The 21,396-nt window shown below is 39.2% G+C and overlaps 1 protein-coding gene and 1 long non-coding RNA gene across 3 annotated transcripts in view; one reads left to right on the forward strand and one right to left on the reverse strand.

Moving 5' to 3' along the window:
- Positions 1-9,843: 9,843 nt before the first annotated feature.
- LOC113908648 lies at positions 9,844-17,268 on the reverse strand. The gene is made up of 3 exons (XR_003515563.1): positions 15,169-17,268; positions 12,444-12,637; positions 9,844-11,532 (listed from the first exon to the last, which is right to left on the reverse strand). It is a non-coding gene; the product is annotated as an uncharacterized LOC113908648 (long non-coding RNA).
- Positions 12,632-21,396, forward strand: part of GTF2A1 (general transcription factor IIA subunit 1) — a 45,911-nt gene continuing 37,146 nt past the window's right edge. The window contains exons 1-2 of one of the 2 annotated variants that reach the window (XM_027568969.1): positions 12,632-12,822; positions 18,082-18,183. In XM_027568969.1, coding sequence (XP_027424770.1) covers positions 12,775-12,822; positions 18,082-18,183 — 150 coding nt within the window. In that variant the 5' untranslated portion in view covers positions 12,632-12,774. Of the gene's footprint in view, positions 12,823-13,736; positions 14,216-18,081; positions 18,184-21,396 lie in introns of those variants that run through there. The other variant, XM_027568970.1, reaches the window with a different exon arrangement.

Genomic DNA, 21,396 nt, shown 5'->3' on the forward strand with positions numbered 1-21,396 from the left:
ACTACTCTCTTTTTGCAACATTCTCTAACCTTGGTGTCCACACCCACCTCCTACCTTCACTCCTCCCATTCTCCTGATTTATATGCTACATCATTGCCAACTCCTTCCCAGTCTTGTTTTTTCAGCTCTCTCCTTGGTCCAGTCCCTAAATGTCAGAATGCCTCTACTCTCTCCCCTTACATTCTTCACACAATCTCACACATCCCCATGGCTCTAAGTACCTATATATGCTAAATGATTCCCCAGTATTTATTTCCAGCCCGATGTGGGGCTCGATCCCAGGATTCTGGGATCATGGCCCGAGCCGAAGGCAGACTCTTAGCGACTGAGCCACCCAGGTATCCTGCTCCTGGAAGTTTTAATTCTTGGATTTAATTCAAATTGCTGAGTTCTAAACTTGTATTCAACAGTTTATTTGATGTCTTCACCTGAGTGCTCAACAGACATCTAAACCTAACCATAACAGAATTTTTCTCCCCTAAATGTGTCTTTCCCTCAATTTTCCCTAACCTAAATGGCACCACAGCTTCCCAGTCACCTAAGAGAAGCCTATGTGGCATCTCTGATTGCTCATTTTTCTAAAACCCCATATTGTAGCCAAAGCAAACCTTACTGGGTCCCTTTTCAAAACATATGATGAATCTTTCTATCTCTACTCTTCTCACCTGAATTTCTACAAATGCCTAACATATAATATTCTACTTATTTATCTTGTCTGTTGTCTGTTTCACCAGCCTCCTGAGCTTCATGAATGAAGGGAATTCGGTTTGTTTTGTCTTATGCTGTACCCTCATGGCTTAGAATAGGGCTTGATGTTCAATAAGTATTTGTTGAATGATTGGCAGAAAAGTCTAGTGGGAATCAGACATGCAAAAATTGAATTATAATACATTCTTTTATTTTTTTAATAAACATTTTATTTATTTATTGATAGAGACAGATAGTTACAGAGCTATTAAGAGAGAGTACAAGCAGGGAGAACAGCAGAGGGAGAGGAAGAAGCAGGCAGGGAGCCCGATGCGGGGCTTGATGCCAGAATCCTAGGATCACGACCTGAGCCAAAGGCAGACAATTAACCAACTGAGGGCGCCTGGGTGGCTCAGTCATTAAGCGTCTGCCTTCGGCTCAGGTCATGATCCCAGGGTCCTGGGATTGAGTCCCACATCGGGCTCCCTGCTCAGCGGGAAGCCTGCTTCTCCCTCTCACACTCCCCCTGCTTGTGTTCCTGCTCTCGCTGTCTCTCTCTCTGTCGAGTAAATAAATAAAATCTTTAAAAAAAAAATTAACCAACTGAGCCACCCAGGTGCCTTATAATACATTCTTTTAAATGGGAGTATGTACAAAACTTAGGAAGGAGAGTATTTCCAGATCTTGAGAATTAGAGACAGTGTTAGTCTTTCTTTTCGGATAAGAGAAAAATAAGCCAAGAACAAAGAAAATTGTGAAAATATTTGTCTTAATAGTCCCTTTAAAATGTACATTGAAGCCCAATACACAAGTAATTACATCAAATATTATCACTTTCCAAATAATTTACAAAAATAAATATAGAGAAACAATGATGGGGGAAATAATGGAAGGAATTAAAACTTCTAGGAGCAGGACACCTGGGTGGCTCAGTCGCTAAGAGTCTGCCTTCGGCTCAGGTCATGATCCCAGGGTCCTGGGATTGAGCCCCACATCGGGCTCCCTGCTCCATGGGAGGCCTGCTTCTCCCTCTCCTGCTCCCCCTGCTTGTGTTCCTTCTCTCGCTGTGTCTCTCTCTGTCAAATAAATAAAATCTTTAAAAAAAACAAAAAACTTCCAGGAGCTGGGTTTCTCTAGAAAGGAAAAAAGGTAAGTGGAGAAAGACATTGTTAAGTGTGTAATGTGAATAAAGATACAGAAACAAATTTTTAAAAATTCCTTTTTCTGGAGGAATGAGAATGGAGATTCGTCTCAACTTTACAGGACAGCTATGTGGGACCTGTATAAAGTCAGAGAGATAGTGGGGACAACCTATCAGGGGTAGCTTGTGACTATCAATTAGTATCTAAAATGTAGAAATCCTAAGACCCATCAACTCCATTTCTAAGAATCTATCCTACAAATATAATAGCAAAAGTGTATAAAGGTACATTCACAAGGACATTGTTGCAGCAATGTTTAAAGTAGCACAAAAGGAAACAGCCTAACTATTCCTTTGTGTACCTACAGAGGTGTCATCAAAGTCAGCTGAGAATGTGAAATTTACTAGTCTAGAAAGAGGTCTGTGATATACTGGGTCTGTGAAAAAGGCAAAATGGAGCGCCTGGGTGATGCAGCCGGTTAAGCAACCAACTCTTGGTTTTGCCTTGGGTCATAATCTCAGGGTTGTGAGATTGAGCCCCATGTGGGGCTCCAAGCTCAGCATAGAATCTGCTTGAGATTCTCTCTCCCACTCTCTGTCTCTCCGGCTTATTCTCTCTCTCTCTCTCTCTCTCTTTCAAATAAATAAATAAATCTTTATTTTTTTTAAAAAAAGCAAGTTGTATATAAAATTTAAGGCGTGATTCCTTCTTTGTAAAAAACAAAGTGTACTCATATTTATCTACATATATATATCCAGAGATGCTTTGTGGGCATAAGAAAAAATACACGTGTGATTGAAAGGTATGACTGGAAAGACAGGAATACATGGGCTTCATCTTTTATTTTATGTAATTTTTTTATTCGATAGCTTTTGGTATTTAATTTTGCTTGTTTTGTTGTTGTTTTTCCTCCCCAATAAAATACTTTTTGAATGTCATGATTGGTTCAGGAAAAAAAAAATCAGAGGGCTAAATATGGAGACTAAGAACAAACTGAGATTTTGAAAATGGTCTGTATCTGATAATCATTATCCAATCACATTTTTATAAAGTCAGACAGAAATTCCAATTTGATTTTTTAAGCCAATATTGGAAGGGTGAAAATACTTTAAGGGCACTGAAAAGAGGCTATGTTTGGTATTCTGTAACTACAGTATTAAAAAGGAGAAAGAAAAGCAAAGGAACAGTAATGGAGACAATGAGAGGCAAGAGAGAGAGGGAAGGAGAAAGGAAGGTAAGTTCAGGGAAGAGGGGAGACAGGAAGAAGGGCTTTGGAATTGATTGTATTGTTCACTAAAATTAGAGAAAATTAAGAAGCGATTATGTAATGAATTCTATCCTTGGAAAATAAAACGATTGTTAGTGATAAATATCCCTAAGGAGGCTACAAAATATACGAAGAAATGAAACACCACCCAGGGACTGTGGTTTCCTAGTTCGGTGTTCTATCTGGGCTCAGGTGTATTTTGTCTTCTTGTGGCCAAATAACAGTATTGATTGCCTTTTATCACACACTACAATATATCTGAAGGCTGGAAAATCTATCATTTCAATTTAACATTTATTGAGGAATGGTAATGCATTCTACACTTGACAAGTGAGCAATTATATCTCTTGACTAGAGATTTATATAAGGCCTCTAGTTTTAAACAGTCTGAGTCATTTCAGGAAATAGATGATTTTCAACAAATTTAGAAACAGAAATCAGTTATTCAAATGATTTAACCTCAGGGAAACTGGTGAAAAATTTACTAATTCAGAGCATAGTATGTGTTTCATCTCACACTTGGAATTGCTTCCTTCTTTGATTCTAATTTTACAGATGGAAAAAATAAAAAAAAAAACCCTTACATGTCCAAAAGAGAGATGGCTTTGCTTAATTGGTGAATTCACTTCAGAAGTATGTTCTAATTCCCATTTGCTCCACTGTTCAACATGATCTAGACAAAGACAAAATGGAACCCATTTAATTTTCTGTACCATCAATATTACTATTGTTGTTGTTATTGTTGTTATGGTCTTCAGTATTTACTGAGGACCTACTTTGTGCCAATCACTGTGCTAAGGGGCTTTACATGGATTAAATCTTAATCGTCACACAACTCGCTAAAGTAGGTAATATTACTAAACTGCCACTTTACAGATGAGGTAACTTGCCCGTGGTCAGAGCGGGGACAAGCATCTTAGTCTACATGACTCAAAGTCCACACACTTGGCTACGTGCTATACCACTATACCTTTCAGTATATACTGCCTCTTCTGATTTATTATTGTGCAATGACATTAGCACATGCCCAATTTAATATATTTTTTAATCTACAGAATCAAAGTTATGCCACTGGTTTATTACGTAAAATATAAAGAATTCCTCTTCCTAATGTTCTACCACTAAAAACAGTCATCTTTCATTTCTTGTTTTATGAAAGCATCTAAAATGTAATGATAAAGCTAGACATAAATGTTTTGATTATAAAGAATCTTGCTAGAAAATGACTGTTCTTGACAAATTCAGTAATTGAGTAGGTACTACTTAAAATGGGAAATGGATGATTTTCAACTGATGTAAAAACAGAGAAATTAGGTTATGATTTAATAAATGATTCTTGATGTTGCTTTTATGAAGGCAATTATATTTAATCAGGGCAAAGTCTCGGTTTCAGGTCTCAGTTTTGCATAAGCTACGGAGTTTCTCTTCTCCCAAACGAAGTTTAACACATTATATAATTAACATACATTTGACAAACTTAAGGAGCAACATGATTTGACTCAAAACCTTTGCATTCTCCTGGATTGATAGTTTCTTAATTTCTAAGACAGGTGGAAAGAGCCTTGAACTTGTACCTCTAAAATTTCACAAGTAAACAGCAATATGACCTTGGGCAATCACTGCTGAAGGTGAGTCTCAGTTTCCCATCCACAATGAAGGGATTATATTACTTATCTCATTGGATTGCTACAAGCTTTAAAGGAAGTACCATGTGAAGTCAATCCATTATTATCGTTGCTTCTCATCTTGGCAGGAACACAAAATAGCAAATTCCTTTTTTTTTTAATCTCCATTTTTCCTGTTTAAGCATCTATTATGTTTTGCCTGCTGGCTATCTCATTACTTTGAAGAAGCATCCTACAAAAATAATCCAGAACCTAGTTCACAGCAAGGTATTTGAACTGCAACCCCTTGATTTTCTCACAGAAAACTGTTAAACGGATCAGTCCTCCCATTCTGGTCTGGAATCTCTGACTTTCTGCTCCCTCCCTTGTTACAAGCTGTATTACTTCTACTACCAGAGGAAGGTAGATTCTGGGAACTGAAAATGGTCCATCTAGTTCCAGTTTACATAATAATTCTCTAAGATATGGTTTGTAAATAAACTACAGATTTATCTATGTTGTGTTTTATTAGAAAGTTATCTATGTAGAATTATCTGCCATATCAGAAGCCTCTATCAAATTGAAGATGTATGAATAAGAAGATAAAGGTGGCATGTAAATAAAAGATAATTTGGGGGAGCCTGGGTGGCTGAATTGGTTAAGCATCTGCCTTTGGCTCAGGTCATGATCTCAGGGTCTTGGAATTGAGCGAGGCTTCCCGCTCAGTGGAGAGTCTGCTTCTCCCTCTCCCTCTGCCCCTCCCCCTTGGTCATGCATTCATTCTCTCTTTCTCAAATAAACAAAGTCTTTAAATAAAGATAGTTTGTCTGCTAGAAGAATACTTTTATAAAAACATCAGAGTGAGCACCTTATTTTTCACCATTTTTAACTATCCCAATTACAGCTGTTCAACTTGTGAATCAAGATAAGGTATATGTGGCTGTGAGATCCAAGAACCAGAGAAAGAGGAAACCTACGTAATTAAACAGTGTTTAATATTAATTACATTTAGGGGGCGCCTGGGTGGCTCAGTTGGTTGAGCGTCTGCCTTGGCCTCGGGTTGTGATCCCGGGGTCCTGGGATCGAGCCCCGCATCGGGCTCCCTGCTCAGTGGGGAGCCTGCTTCTCCTCCTTCTGCTCTTGTGCTTTCCCTAAGAAAGAAAGAAAAAAATATTAATTACATTTATAACACAATACCAGGCCTTCTTGGGGATATGAACTGTTTTTCGACTGGAAGACAAGCCGTCTGGAAGAAGAACCATCACTTGTTGTAAAACAAAGCTTCACCGGACCTATTTTTGACATTTTACATGAACAATTTAATGCAGTAATTCTTTAATTTCATCAAATATCCAGTAAGTGTGCAAATTTCCCATTGTGTCAAAATCGTCATTTCTTTTACAGCTATTTGAGTTAGGATCCAAATAAGTTCCACACATTGTGATTGATTGATGTATCTCTTAAGTGTCCTTTAATCTATAGGATCCTCCCTCTCCCTGAATTTATTTGTTGAAGAAACTGGACCATTTGTCCTATAGCTTCCCAGCGTCTGGATTTTGCTGATTGCATTCTGGATGTGTAGTTTGCAATGTCCTTGCATCTTCTGTATTTTTTGAAAATTGTTAGTTGGAACTACAAGCCTAGTCAGACTCAGGGTTTATATTTTTGGGTGGTGTCCATGAAGATAAGACTACCTTATTGGTGGTAGCATGTTCTTTATCAGGAACCATATACATCTGGTTGTTTCCCTTTCTGTGATGTTAGCAGATGTCAGTGTTTAATGCCTCTATCTCAATTCATTAGAGGTTGCGAAACGGTGATGTTTTACTCTTTATTCACTTATTAGCTGGACGACTGCTTTAATAAGAAACTTCCTCTCATCTACTGTATTAGTTTCCTGAGGCTGTTGTAGTAAATAACCATGAACTTCGTGGCTTAAACACAACAGAAATTTATTCTCTTGAAGTTCCGGAGGCCAGAAGTCTAAGATAAAGGTATTGGCAGGGCCACATTCATCCCAGACGCTCTAGGGGAGACTCTGTTCCTTGCCTCTTCCAATTTCTGGGGGTTGTGGCTGCAACTATCCAGTTTCTACCACTGTGGTTACATTACCTCTTCCTTCTCTTTTGCTCACCTCTATGTATCTCTTATAAGGACACCTGTCATCAGATTTAAGGCCTACCAGGGTAATCCAGGATGATCTCCTCACAAACTCCTTAACATAATTATATCTGAAAGACCCTTTTTCTGGGGTACCTGTGGCTCAGTCGGTTAAGCATCTGCCTTCAGCTCAGGTCATGAGCTCCGGGTCCTGGGATCGAGCCCCGTGTTAGGCTCCTGGCTCAGCAGGGAGTCTGCTTCTCCCTCTCCCTCTGCCTGCTGCTCCCCCTGCTTGTGCTCTCTCTATCTCTCTGTCAAATAAATAAATAAAATCTTAAGAAAAAGCAGACCTTTTTTTTTTTTACAAGTAAGGTAACATTCACAGGTTCTGAGGATTAGGACATGGACATTTTCTTTTGGGGGTCACATTCAAGCCACGCCATCTACCATTTGGTACTCGGCGGTAGAATTCATGTAGGAAAGGCTAGATAAGTCCTAGGTAAGTCTTCATTCCCCGGCGTCCTCCCAGAGCGACCAATTAGCATTTTCATGTTTTTTTAACCGTATTATAAATAAATGGATTTAAATATTTGATGTACTTCAACTTGCTATTAAGTTCTATCCTACTGGTACTCTAAGTCTCTCACCTTTGGCCAGTAGGGGCCTCTTCATGTTGGCTCCTAAATTCTCTTGACACGATACTGGCAGTCTTCGGTATCTTCTGTTATGGGTTGAATTGTGTCCTCCAAAAAAGCGATGTTGAAATCTGAACCCTAGCATCTCAGAAAGTGACCTTATTTGGAAATAGGGTGGTCATTATGGTAAACCCTAATCCAGTATGACTGGCAACCTTACAAAAAGGAGAATTTGGGACATAGAGACAGACACGCATAGAGGGAAAACAATGTAAAGACACAGGGAGAATGCCATGTACAGATGGAGGCAGAGATTGGAGTTATGCGACCATAAGCCAAAGAACACCAAGGACTGCAGGCCAACACCAGAAGCTGGGAAGAGGTGAGGAAGGATTCTACTCAGAGGGTCAGATAGAGCATGGTCTCGCTGACATCTTGATTTCAGACTTCCAGCTTCCAGGAGTGTGAGAAAATAAATTTCTATTATTTTAAGTCACCCAGTTTGTGGGACTTTGTTACAATAACCCAGGGAAACTAATACATCTTCTTTGTGACCTGTATGAAAAGATATTCTAGACTCATTTTGTATTAGGTTGGGCAATAATTGGCAATTTCCTCTGGCTCAAACTGATATTTTTCTTGCTCTAATCCTGGAGTCAGCAATATCTGCAAGGAGCCTTGATTCCTTTTAGTGGAAAATGATATTTCAAGATAATAATCTGAGAGCTAGAGATGCTCACAGTTGCTACATTGGTCAATGCGTTTAGGCTTTTTCAGAGCTATGTATATTTTACAACTAAAACACTGGGTTTGGGTTTTGTTGTTTTTTAGAAAAAAGACATTTCTTGGTCCTGACCTGGACTCAGAATGAGACATTTCTCCAAGGAATACTGGTCTTGAAATGCCACAATTTAGGCATTAGGTGTACTCATCGCTACTGGATTGGTTATTTCTAGGCCTTTTCAGAGGCAGGGTAAAAAATAAGACAATGCATCATGATGCTTCTAGTTCAAATTCGGGATTACAGAATTTTACTTATCTACTTGTATCTTACATCTGCATTTCCTTTCCTCCATGTTGGGAATCCTGGTTTTTAAGAACAATTAAGATGATATAATTAGAACATCACATAATTACTCATTTTATTTATCTCACATTTCACATTTAAAAAACCAGAATACATATACAAACATTATCACATCAATACAGAGAAGAGTGAAAAAAAACTTATATTTCTTCGTTTTTAGAAAATATCTCCCTATAGATGTATAGTCAAATTACTGTTTTTTAAAAATATTTTATTTATTTATTTGAGAGAGCATGAGAGAGAGAGAGAGCACAAGCAGGGGGGAGGGGGAGAGGGAAAGGGAAAAGCAGGCTCCCCATTGAGCAGGGACCCATGACCTGAGCTGAAGGTGGATGCTTAACCTACTGAGCCACCCAGGCACCCCAAATTACTGTGTTTTAAGCTCACTTGAAAAGGTTCCCCTCTGTGTGTTATGAAATGTACTATTAGGTTTATTTGCTTCATTTTATTTCAGTTTTGAGACCAATTACAATTAATTTTATTTTATAAATAAGTTAATTTTATTTTATAATTAAGTGAATAGGTTTCCAGAGTCAAACATAAAAAATACATTTAAATAAGCCTAGTTTCTATTCCTGTCCTCATCATAATATTTTCTCCTTGTCCTTATAGGTAACCTTCCCTTAAAAAAAATTATGGTTTATCTTTCCTTTTTTTTAAATATAAGCAAGTGTATGTACAAACAATGTTATAGTTCCTCTTTTCTTAGATGGTAGCATACAAAGAACACTTATCTCTACTTGCTTTTCTCACTTAGCACTGTATCCTGAAGATTAGTCCATAGTGGTATATAGAAATATTCCTCATTCCTTGTTATAGCTGTATAGTATTTCACTGTGTGCAAGGACCATAGTTTATTCAACCAATCCCCTTATCTGGACATATCAGAGTGTTTCCTTTCTTTTGGTGTTGCAAGCAGTCCTATAATTGAATAGTCCTGGGCATATACCTTTTCATATTTCTGCTACTATACCTGTGGGATAGAGTCCTAGAATTGGCATTGCTGGGTCAATGAACAAATTCGTATGTAGTTTTGCTAGGTATAATTGTACACATGTATAATCAAGCAACTTGATGAATTACAATGATAGATCAGCATTTAGCTTAAAGAATCTTTTTTTTTTTTCAGAGTTATTTGAGAGAGAGAGAGAGAGAGAGGGCGAGCATGCATGAGTGGGGGTGGGGGCAGGGGTAGAGAGAGAAGAAGCAGACTCCTCGATGAATGTGGAGCCCAACACGGGGCTCAATCTCATGACCCTGAAATCATGACCAGAGTCGGAAATCAAGAGTCAGAGGCTTAATCGACTGACCCACCCAGGTGCCCCTTAGCTTAAGGAATCTTATCTCACAACAGCATATATTATATTTACATACAAAAATTACTCTGTATACTCTCACCACTTAAGTTATCAAAATTTAGCCAAACTTTTTGTGGATAAATTAATCATCAACCACTGGCAGCATTATTAAAATCTCATAGGAGTGTTCCTATAATGTGAGTTAAAAAGACCTTTCCCTTGCTTTGATGTTGTTGATGTAACTTACCATTAATAATACAAACATCCACCCAGTACTTACCAAAGCACTTTCTAGTACCTTTGATCTTCCCAACAATCCATAGGTGGTGGTTACTATTTCATCTTATCAAGCACAGAGAAGTTTAGTTACTACAGAAGGTCTCACAGTAAGGTAATGGCATTGTCAAACCTGACTGCACAGATTCTACACTGTTATTTTTGCTAAGCCACCACTAACTGGCTTATATTTCCATATACAAAAAATAATTGCAAGTTGCTGTTCTAAGTTGCTGTTTTAAGACATGAAGTAGCAATTTTAAACTGTAAGTTAGAAGGAAGAGAACATTAAAAAAAGAGTTAAAAAAATCTCCTCATATGTATAAAAGTAATTGGTATGGCCAGTAATTTCTTTTTATACACTGCATCAAACATCAGCGCATGTGGAAATCAACAGGTATTTTTTGTTTTGTTTTGTAAAGGCCTAAAAAATATGTGAATTCTGAATATAATTTTTTGGTAGTACTGAAATACAGTGCTTTTAAAATCTTGAATGAATGCTGTCATTATGCACCATACAATAGGGGCTTTCATTAGGATTGGTAAGCTTGAGTTACAAGAACTTCCCTCTTCACTTCTGTTTTCTCCAAAAGTGCCCAATACTATTGAGTATATAAGGGCTGCATGATTCCTAAATATGCCAGATAATTAGCTTTATTGATCTATCTATCTATCTATTATTTAAGAACATGGAAGCTGAAGGTAAGTTACATAATGAGATTTTAGTTCAAGCTAATTTCCATGAGCAGTCTTTTTAGATTTTTTTTCTTTCTTGGCATTGTTGCTGAAATAGTCATTTGGACAGTAAAACATTTTAATGTTTGGACATATAAAGTTTGGTGTCATTTTGTTTATGGTATATTAAAATTTATGCACTAAAATTTTCCACTGCCTCTTTTGTTTGGCAGTTATCCAGTGTTTAGGCAGAATATTAACATTAAAAGAAAGAAGTAACTTTTTATCATCCAGTACAAAACACTTTGAAGTAAAAAAAAAAAAAGATTCATTACAAAGAAAGAGAGCACTATATGTATCTGTTTAAGTATACGGCTGTTACAAAATATGAGTTCACAGACTGAAAATCCAGTATAAATGTTTCATACATGGTACAAGGAGCTGCTAAAATTGGAAAAGTTATTTAAGCTCCCCTCCCCCAAGAAAAAGTAAAGATAAAAACAATTTAAATATAATGCTAAATCTAGTCTTACATGGGAGGAGCTTTCTATTCACAGATTTCCAGTTTTGTGAATTAAACAGCTGTAGTCTCCAAATTATTCAGACCCAGTATTTTGGTGCAAGATCAGGAAATGTCTCTTTCTGAAACTAAACTGGCTGGCACACATATATAGTGATTGAAGGCATATTACAACTGAATGAGGAATGGAAAACAGTAAATTGGAATGGAATCCATGGTGGTTAGTTAGATGCCAGGCACACTGGAGAGAGAAGGAAAGAGATCTGGGTCAATATTAGTCAAGTGCTTCAGCATTGTTACAATTTAAAGTGTGTAAAAACAGAGGCCATCTCAGAGCCTCTGAGAAGTATGAAGGTCATAAGGCACCCAGAACTGGGTTTTCTTTTTAATCCAATAACTGTATTTTGTTACTTCACAGGTCAGTCTCAATCAGAGCAAAATGGTGACTAATCCCCTTGGGAATAAGTCCATGGCGAATAAATCTCATAAATTCTAACCCATGTTTTGTATGCAGTGGTCTTTATCTTAACTGATGGCAAAACATTCTATCATTTAGTCAAGAATACCAAGGGGTTAGGGAAGAAAATGAGGTGGAAGGTGAGGGATTCCAAGTGCAAATACTTGGTAGTATGTATACATAAAAAGGTAAAAAGAAGTCCTAATAAGCCAGTATCAGTATTGGTACTGTTTAGTATAACCTTTAGGGCTAATGGTCACCTGAATATTAAATGAATTACAAAAGGTAATGGACCCCTATTTTTACTATCAAGAACACTGATTTCCTAGGACCGTTTTTTAAGTGCCTTCACGCAGGAAGCTGTGCAGGGAACTGAAATGCAAGTGGTAAGGCAAGAATGTAGGATCAGGGGCGCCTGGGTGGCTCAGTTGGTTAAGCGACTGCCTTCGGCTCAGGTCATGGTCCTGGAGTCCCAGGATCGAGTCCCAGGATCGAGTCCCGCATCGGGCTCCCTGCTCGGCAGGGAGTCTGCTTCTCTCTCTGACCCTCTTCCCTCTCGTGCTCTCTATCTCTCATTCTCTCTCTCTCAAATAAATAAATAAAATCTTTAAAAAAAAAAAAAAGAATGTAGGATCAGGTGTGTTAAAAGAAATATCAAAATTAATTGATATTCTCTTTGCCTATCACAAACATACCGACAATTTCCCATTTCTGAGTATTAATGGCCTCTGCTTTCTCCTGGCACGTTGCATCTTTTCCTCTCTATGGTAGTCGTCTTTGATATTTTCCAAATATGCTTTCAGTTGCATACAACTTTGACATTTCTTTTTGGTTTATGAAAATAAACTCCCTCACTTGTCCAGACTACATTCCACGTCTCTCAAAATTCCTAGGGACAAAGAGAATTAGGTACTGTGAGTTCTGCCTTCTAAACAGAGAATTCTCTGTTCTGCGTGAAATGTTGCCATAAAGGCGGGATTTGCCTGAGCAGAGCAGGTCAATGCCTTTTGATTTATACTCCAAGACATGGACTTTTTTTGCCCGCTCTCTCGCAGCAGGAGGCCACGAGAGTTGGTGGGTCAAGGGGAAGTATTTCATATGTTAGTCATTACACGCAGGCCATGTGGTTACAGAATTTTGGCAGTGTTTTTAAAAGGGGGGGGAGGGGTAAACGTTATCGTGCTGTCATAATCCGGTGGCTCGTGTTTCGTTTATTTTTTTCCATTTCCACCACCGTTGTAAGTCACTTAAAGTACTAGTAGGCTAGTAGGTGACCGAACCTTGGGGAAATTTAAGCCCAGAGACTTCTAGCTGTACTGGTGGAGACAACTCAGCCAGTTCAGGGGTTACTAATTCTGAAATGTGTTAACAGTGGGCCCAAATCAGCTTTCTTCCCGTTTAGGAAGACGTACACAATTTTGCAGGCAAAAGGCCCACCCTTCAGGAGAGCAAAGAAAACCTCAGAGCTTGAAGTCAAAGACTAGCTCAAGCCCCGAGATGACTCCGCATTTAAAACTCTACCCCGAGTCCAAGCGCTCCCGGGGCCGGAAGCGGGAACACGTGACCGGTCCTCCGCAGCCATTGCTAGCGAGGCAGCCGCCACCACCCCTTCCCTATTTTCTAGCTTCTCCAGCGCCGGGAGACGCAGAAACACTTGACAAGAGTCGGTCCCAGGTAACTTTGGACTGGAATGTCACCAGAACTCATGCCTTTTGTAGCAATGCTTTACAAGTCCCTCACCCTAAAAGAGCTGTAGGACACTTCCGCCTGGGTGGCAACCACGTGATCACGCGAGACTTGGGGAGCGGGCAAACCGACTTGACTACTCCAGTCCCCTGGCTCCGCCCGCCCAGCACCCTCCACGGCGCGTGACGACGCGGCCCACAGCGGCCTCCGCCCCGGCGCGCCTGCGCACGCGGCTCTCGCGGTGTCTCGCGCTCAGCCCCGCCCACTTCTGCCCCCGCCCTTTCCGCCCCTCCCTCCCCCTCCGCCCTGTCTCTCGGCGGCAGCGGCGGCGGCGGTGGCTCGCGCAGCTCGTTGGCTCACTATATAAAGGGGAGAAGCGGGCGGACCGGACGGCTGGAGCTGCAGCCGGTGGCGGCAGCGGCGGCGCGGGGAGCGGCGACCGGTGGTGGTTTCCCTCCTTGGCGCGGGGTGGGGAGCCGGCAACGCCCCCCGGACCCCAGAAGGGTCGTGGCTTTTTTTTTTTTTAAGGGCGATTCTCGAGGTTTTTAGCTCTGGGAGGACTGCCCCCCTCCTCCTCCTCTCACCGCTCCCCTTTACTCTTTCAGGATTCGATTTTGTTTGAAATTTTTACCCCCAATCTTGCGGTGGCTTGGGCCACCCTCCGAGTGTTTTGGTTTTGTTTTCTTTTTTGGTTTTGTTTTTATCTTGTTTTCTTGGGCTTGTCCCCCTCTTGTTTGTGTTGTGTGTGGAAATGGCGAACTCGGCAAATACAAACACCGTGGTAAGGACGTGGTTTGGTGGCCGGCGGGGGCTTCGTCCAGGCGGCAGCAACGGCCGGACCGGGCGGGGGCGGGGACGACGGCGGCGACTCCCGGCCTCTACTCTCCTCAGCCGCCCGCGCGGCCGCCGCCGCCGCCGCTTCCCGCCTCGGGCGGAGCGGGCCGGGGCGGCGGGCGCGGGGGGGCGCCTCGGGCTCGCGGCGGCGGCGGCGGCGGCGGTGGCGGCGGGAGGGCGGGGGCGCCGGCGGGGCCTGGGGCCGCCGCGGGGCGGTCCGGGCCGCGGAGGCCGTTGGGCCGGGGCGAGCGCGCGGCCCTGGCCCCAGACCCCGGCCGCCGGGAGGGTGGGCGGATGGGAAGCTACCGCTTCCTCCCCGAAGCGGGCCCGGCCGCGCTGTCTAGAGAAGGGCACCCCGAGCAGCCTCGAAACAAAAACCGCGTCTAGGGAATTGGGCGAGTCCCTAAGACCCACAGTGGTCCACTTCAATGCAGTGGAAGGTGAACGGCTACTTTAGGGGTTACTTGGGGTGTTTCTGGCGGTTGTGCTTAGGGAACCTTCACTGGGGCCATTTTATATTTCTTAAAAAAAAAAAAAAAAAAGACGAAGGTTGAAAAGCACTTATCTCGGTTCCTTCCGAATCGGTAAAATGGCGAAGGGGAAGCAAAACCCCCATCGTATCTTCCACTAGCAAAAGCACCAAAGCAAACAAAAAAAGCTTACAGTGGTCACAGTGCCCCTGCTTTCGCCTTGAAATTTGCCTACTTCTTCCCATTTGTCCCTTTTTGGTTACTTGCGATCACGTAGGTTTGCAAAAAGCAGTCACATAAATAACCTTGTCCGTCACCAACGCAATGTGATCACTAGTCCACCCCACTCTTATTTTTATTCTGACAATAAAACACGTTTTTGCCCGGTCCCAAACGCCGCAGACAAGCCCGCGGCCGCCCGACTCCGTACCGTTGGCGACTCGGGTCGATCCATCATGGCTGCGGCCGCTTACCCTGCTTTTCAGTCCCTGAGCCTTGTGGTCCTCCTCCCTTTGGCTGCCCTGTTTATATAGAGCCATTGCCGCTCTCTAATATAGACTCTGCCAGGATGGGAAGGTGCTTTTCAGGCCTACGTCACCGCCTCTCCATTTAAACACTAGATCCGGCTTTAAATAGTGAGAGCTGCTGAGAGCGGGGCTGGGAGGTGCGTGCTCCCGAGGCGAGAGGCAGGAGCGTGCAGAGCTCAGTTTATTTCTAGGTCCTTTCCTTACGCTGTAATTTCGCACCCAAAAGGGCAGCTTTCAGAGTCCCAAGTTTTTTGTTGTTTTGATGCAGCAGCTAGGGTTTCCTGTCTTTGTTAGGGGAAAATAGAATTGCTGTACCTTCTTTTTATTTTTATTTTTGCTTTTAAAGAGAATTGTAGCTCAGTTGTCTAATCGTTTTTGTATTGGAGAATGTGTTACTGTCGGGAATTAAAAAAAAAAATGCTTCCTACATTAACTGTTAGCTGCAGGGTACTTTGGTAGTGTTCTGTTCTTCAAGTATTCAGAATATATGTTAGAAATAAAGCTTCTAATATGCCGTTGTTTTTCTATATTAAGTGTTGGATACACGAAGCTTTTTGAAGAAACAGTAAAGTGCCTAAAAGCCTCAACTAGGACCTTATGTCCACAGTACATTTATGTATAGGCGAATTGTGAGTAATGAGAGTAAGGAGGGTTAGTGCAAACTGGATCTCAAAAAAATTATAAGTTGACAGTGTTTTTATTTCATTGGATATTAATATTCTAGATGGAAGTTAACCTGATTTACTTTCCAGTGTTCCCCCAGGGAACTAACACTTTGGAAAGGAACCTTCTAAATAATCATTAGATAGTGATTGTCATGGCTCTTCAGTTTACCAGTTTGGAATATCTGTGTTTTGAAAACCAGGACAAACCTAAATTACTCTGTATTTTGTAAAAGGCAAAAACTTTGGCTTAAGTAAGGTTTAGCATTTTAAATAATAACTTGGAAATTGCTTATTTTAGGGAGTGCCTATGTACCCCCATGCTTTTAAAAACATGAGTATTACGGGGGCTTACCAATTTATGAACAGTTCTGCTAAATTATTCTTTGTGTATATGTCATGAAGAATACACATTTCCCTTTAGAGCTTTTATGAAATTAAATGGTCAACTTGTAGGTTAACTAAGGCGCATAAGCAAAATCCTAAAACAAGATAAATTCATTAAATAGGGAGCGCCAGAAGAAAGCAAGTTTTGTAGCTGTTAATGTCTGGATCTCCAAGCTGAAGATTTTTAGAGTGATTGACTTCAGAGAACACCAAACATCCAGTTTGCTGAAAAAATAATTTATATCATCAACTTAAGATTCATAGTAACAATTTAAAATTACACTTCCTCTTTATAGTGCATTAAGTAGTAGTATTGGCTTAAAGAAAACCACTTTTTAAATGTTATTTTTGTAATTCATTGGTTAAATCACCATAGATAAAATGATAATCTATAGTCAGTGACAATTTCCTTATATGTAGGATCAGAATGTTAAAATAAGGAGGCCCTATAGAGTTTCACATTTTGCACATGAATAACTTAAAAGTTTACAGAGGCAGATTTGGTAAAATAAAGCAGGTTAGTGAATGGAATAGCAAAGGTGAGAACCCAGATAAATGAATTGTTTTTCTGGTTATGATGAAAAGGAGCAAATTTTAATGGTTGAGGTAAGTTATACAGAGGAACTCATTATTTGTAGTTTTGGCAGTGCAAGAACACATTTTCTTAGAGGGTTCTCCTGTGATAACAATATTGCTGTTAGAGATGCTAGTGAAACATTTCTCTTTGAGGTTTGGTTATGAAAGCAAACCCTTGGTTTTATTGGGTAGTTCTTAAGGTAAGAACCAGTAGTTCTTACCTTAGCGGGCTATAAAACACAAATAATGACAAACATTAAAAGAAAAAGGCTGATAACCTTAACTGTGATAATGGATAGGATTTATAACAAGATAGCTCTAGTTTTATCACACTGACATGCAGACTTCTTGCTTAACATGTGAAAAATAGGTTGTAGGTTGGGCAAATTACTATTACCTTTTGATTTTTAAAAAATACTTTATACTTTTGAAAGTGCTTTCACATTTATTCTCCTTTTATTCTTCTGGCAACCTTCTAGAAACAATCTTCCCCTCCAACCCTTCCCAAGTAATACCAACAATGATAGTAATAATAATTAGAAAAATAAACATTGAGGATGTCCATGATTCTATTTCATGGCATCGTCTGGGCAGTAGTTGAAGGAAAGAAATTCTGAGAAAAGTCGGTGTGCCTTGTTCATCTGGGGCTTTAAGACCTGTTATTGTGGGTATATGAACAGTTTAATGGTGTAGCTTAAAGGCACAGACTGGTTGACAGAAAATAGAAATTACGTGATTTTTAAATTAGATTGCAGATGTTATCAGGCAAATGACTGAAGGACGTAAGTTAAGGCTTAGTGAGGAGGTTGTGAGATCTAACAGAAGTCAAAGGAAAGAATAATAGGAACCAGATATTAGCAACCCATAAGGCTATTTTTTGGGTCACATTAGGTGTTTTGATTATAACAGCATCATAGGAAATTATAACTGGAAATTGTGTGGACCTTGTATATGTAAGGACTTACTGTATATGAATTGCATTAGTCTTTAAGACTTCTTTTAAAATATGCAGTCATAAAATAATCCATTTTAATTGAAGCAAATGATGTTTGTTAGGATGGCCATATCTTTAAAGTTACATCTTCTAAAATAAATTTTGATTAGTTGGAAAAATGACTGTGGTATTATATTTAGTTTGTTTTGAATATGTGAAAAATGATCTTTTTCAAGTTCTTTATTTTTCCTTTAAAGCCTAAATTGTACAGATCTGTGATTGAAGATGTTATTAATGATGTGAGAGACATCTTTTTGGATGATGGAGTTGATGAACAAGTTCTTATGGAACTAAAAACTGTGAGTTTGCCTCTTGTTATTTTAATAGTCATACTTTTTTTTTTTTTTCTTAAAATACTCTCTTCAGCCAGAGACTGATCCATAATTTTTCCATGGGATGAGCATTCAACTTTGCTGCAGGAGGCAGTATGTGGGTAGGTGAAGGAGGCTAGCTTTAGATAGCTCTACCATCCATCCTTCCTCTGCTCTTAGGCACACTGTATTTCAGTTTCATTATGTGTGATATGGGAATTGGTCAGACTTAACCTTACAGGTTTGTTTTGAGGATTAAATATAATAATCATATGAAGTGCTTAAGCACAGTGCCTGGCAATAGCATTCACTATTACTAATGGACTGTTAACATTGTATATTTATGGTCTTAATTATTTGACATACCTATAGTTTTGTTTTTTTCCCCTTTTTTTTTATGGTCTTAACGTACCTGTATTCTAAAAAGTGTTTATGTTGTGGAGATGAAATAAGTGCTTGATAAAAGAATTTTATGTTCTTAAGTCTGATTTTTTTTATGTGGGCCAAATATTAGGTTTCTGATGTGTTTGACATTGGGACCTGGTTTTCTGTCTCTTGGATTTCTTTGGATTTAAGCAGAAATAATTAGATATTTTTATTTAGCATTTGTGTTTTCTTGGTGTTGTAATGACTCATGAAATTATGGAATATTTTTGCCTTATTGCTCAGAACAGTGGTTCTCAAAATAAGGTCTGTGGAGTCCTGAGGTTTCCCCACAGATTGTTTCAGTAGGTCCATGAGGTTGGCCAGATGCCCAAGTCTGAATAATCATAGTTTGTCATATTTTCAGTAAAAGTTGTATTCTATGAAAAGTGGCCAGTTAAACTTGCTACTCAAATGCATTGAGTATTTTCCCTTGAGATAACTGCTCCATATGCACAGTGCTTTATGTATGCTTCCCATTTTGATGCAGTGAATATTAAAAAGATGTGTACTGAAGAGTCAAGATGAGATCACTGTTAATATTAAGAAATGCTATTATTTGATATTCTTTAATGAAATGTGTTAATATTTGGAATATTGCATAATTCACTGAACTTATATTTTCCAAATGACCACTGCATGATGTTGCAAAATCCCTTCAAAGTGAAAGATAAATTAATGGATTTTAATATAAAAGTATGAAAGTTCATTGGTGTATGGTTTCAGATTCTACATTGTAGCTAACTTTAAAGAAACCATCACTTAAAACACTTCTTTTCCCAACTGTTTTAGGTGTGCGAAGACAGATTTTCTTCATGTATTCAACCAAAGCAATAAGATGGTTGTAGAAGCAGATAGGAGAATCCAGCTATTTTTCCTTTAAGCTATTTGTCATTAAATTTGATTTGGTTATTTTTGTTAAAAAATGTGTTGTTTATGTTAACATGATGGATACATTGCTGTTTTTAAATGAATTTGTAAACAAGAAACCCAACTTAGTTATAATTTCATAAAAGCTCTTAGAGGTTCTCAGTAATTTTTCGAAAGTGATAAAGGATCCTGAGACTCAAAAGTTTTAGAACTGCTGGCTTAGAAATTGGTTATTGAGCTCCTTGAGGACTATGTACAAATAAGTAATCACAGTTAATGTTAAGAACATTTGTTTTGTTATCATTTATCTATTCAGTGGAAGTGTGGAGGCTGTAGTTTAGGAACTTATTTTAAATAAAGTGAACCTCTCCTTTATGGTGATGAAATCTATCTTAAGAGTATTTACGCATCTGTGGGTAACTTCTGTGGAGTTTTTGATAAGAATCTGCTTGTGTGAGGAAGGAAAAATACATACATTTAAGTGAAATGAAATTTGTATTTACCTTGAGAGAAATGTAATGGTTATTAAAAGTGACGAGTAGGCATCCAAAAATACAAGTGAAAGAATGCCAACTCTTGAGGCCTGAGTTGGAAGAATGGCAATGTAAACTGCTTAAATAGCATAAAGTATCTATCTCAGGATATGAATAAGAGAATAAGATTCCTTTGTGTTATGTACAGCAAATACTTTGCAGTTTATCTTACACTCATATAATGGTTGTCCTTGAAGTACTTTGACCTTATGTAGAAGATACAACATTTTTAAATGTAGAAAATCAGTTCCAAAGTCTTTAATCTACCCTAAATCAAACTAGTAGTCAATCCAGGTTGTTTGTTATCTACTCTTGTAGATAACAAGTGTGGGGAATTGATTTTTCCTACTGGTCCCAGTAGAATCGAGGGATTCTCTCCAAAGAGAAGGAGATGTCTTTGAGATTATAAATAGATCTACTTGTATTTTTATTACATTTGACAGTTCAAATATATATTAGTGTAATATATATATAATGTATATAGTATATGAATATTATATTTATACATTGATTTGTTTGATGGCTAGTTTTTAATGATAAAAATGGCAAATTATTCTACTTTGAATCCCTAGCCTCTGTAGAGCACAGTGCCTCGCATATGTGGTTGGTATTCAGGAAATATTTAATTAAATTAGTGAATAACAAACATGGCTCCAGAATCTAACAGAACAAAGTAGTTTAATATTTTTGCTGTTTTTCAGATGGAGCATACTCTTCTATTGTGGGTTGTAACTGGATTTAAAAATAAACTGTTGGGGTGCCTAGGTGGCTTAGTTGGTAAAGCAGCTGCCTTCAGCTCAGGTTATGATCCCAGGGTTCTGGGATCAAGCCCCACATTGGGCTCCTTGCTCAGCAGGGAGCCTGCTTCTCCCCTCCCTCTAACTACTACTCCACCTGCTTGTGCTCTCTCTCTATGTCAAATAAATAAAAGATCTTTAAAAAAAATAAACTGTTATACTAAATTGAGTTTATGTTATTTTAATTCTCTGTACTAAATTTCTTCAGGATCCCATTAGAATTTCCAGAATGTGCCCTATCTGTGGTGATAAATGTTCCATATCTGTGCCCTCCAGTATGGTAACCACTAGTGACAGGTGGCTGTTAAGCACTTGAAATGTAGTTAATGGAACTGAAGAACTGAATTTTTAATTATAATTAATTGCAATTTAAATCACCATGTGTGGCTGGTAGATATTGTATTAGACTCTATAGGTTTAGACATTCTTGCTAACAAAAACTAACATTAATTTTGCGTTTTATGGTTTACAAAGGACTTTGTCATTAGTTCTAGTCCCTTCCTCCCCACTTCTTGGCTGTTTCACAGACTTTTATCAAAAATTTCACCACTGCTGCAAAGGATACAATGGTGAATTAG

The sequence above is a fragment of the Zalophus californianus genome, chromosome 6 (genome assembly GCF_009762305.2).
Source record: "Zalophus californianus isolate mZalCal1 chromosome 6, mZalCal1.pri.v2, whole genome shotgun sequence".
NCBI lineage: Eukaryota > Metazoa > Chordata > Mammalia > Carnivora > Otariidae > Zalophus > Zalophus californianus.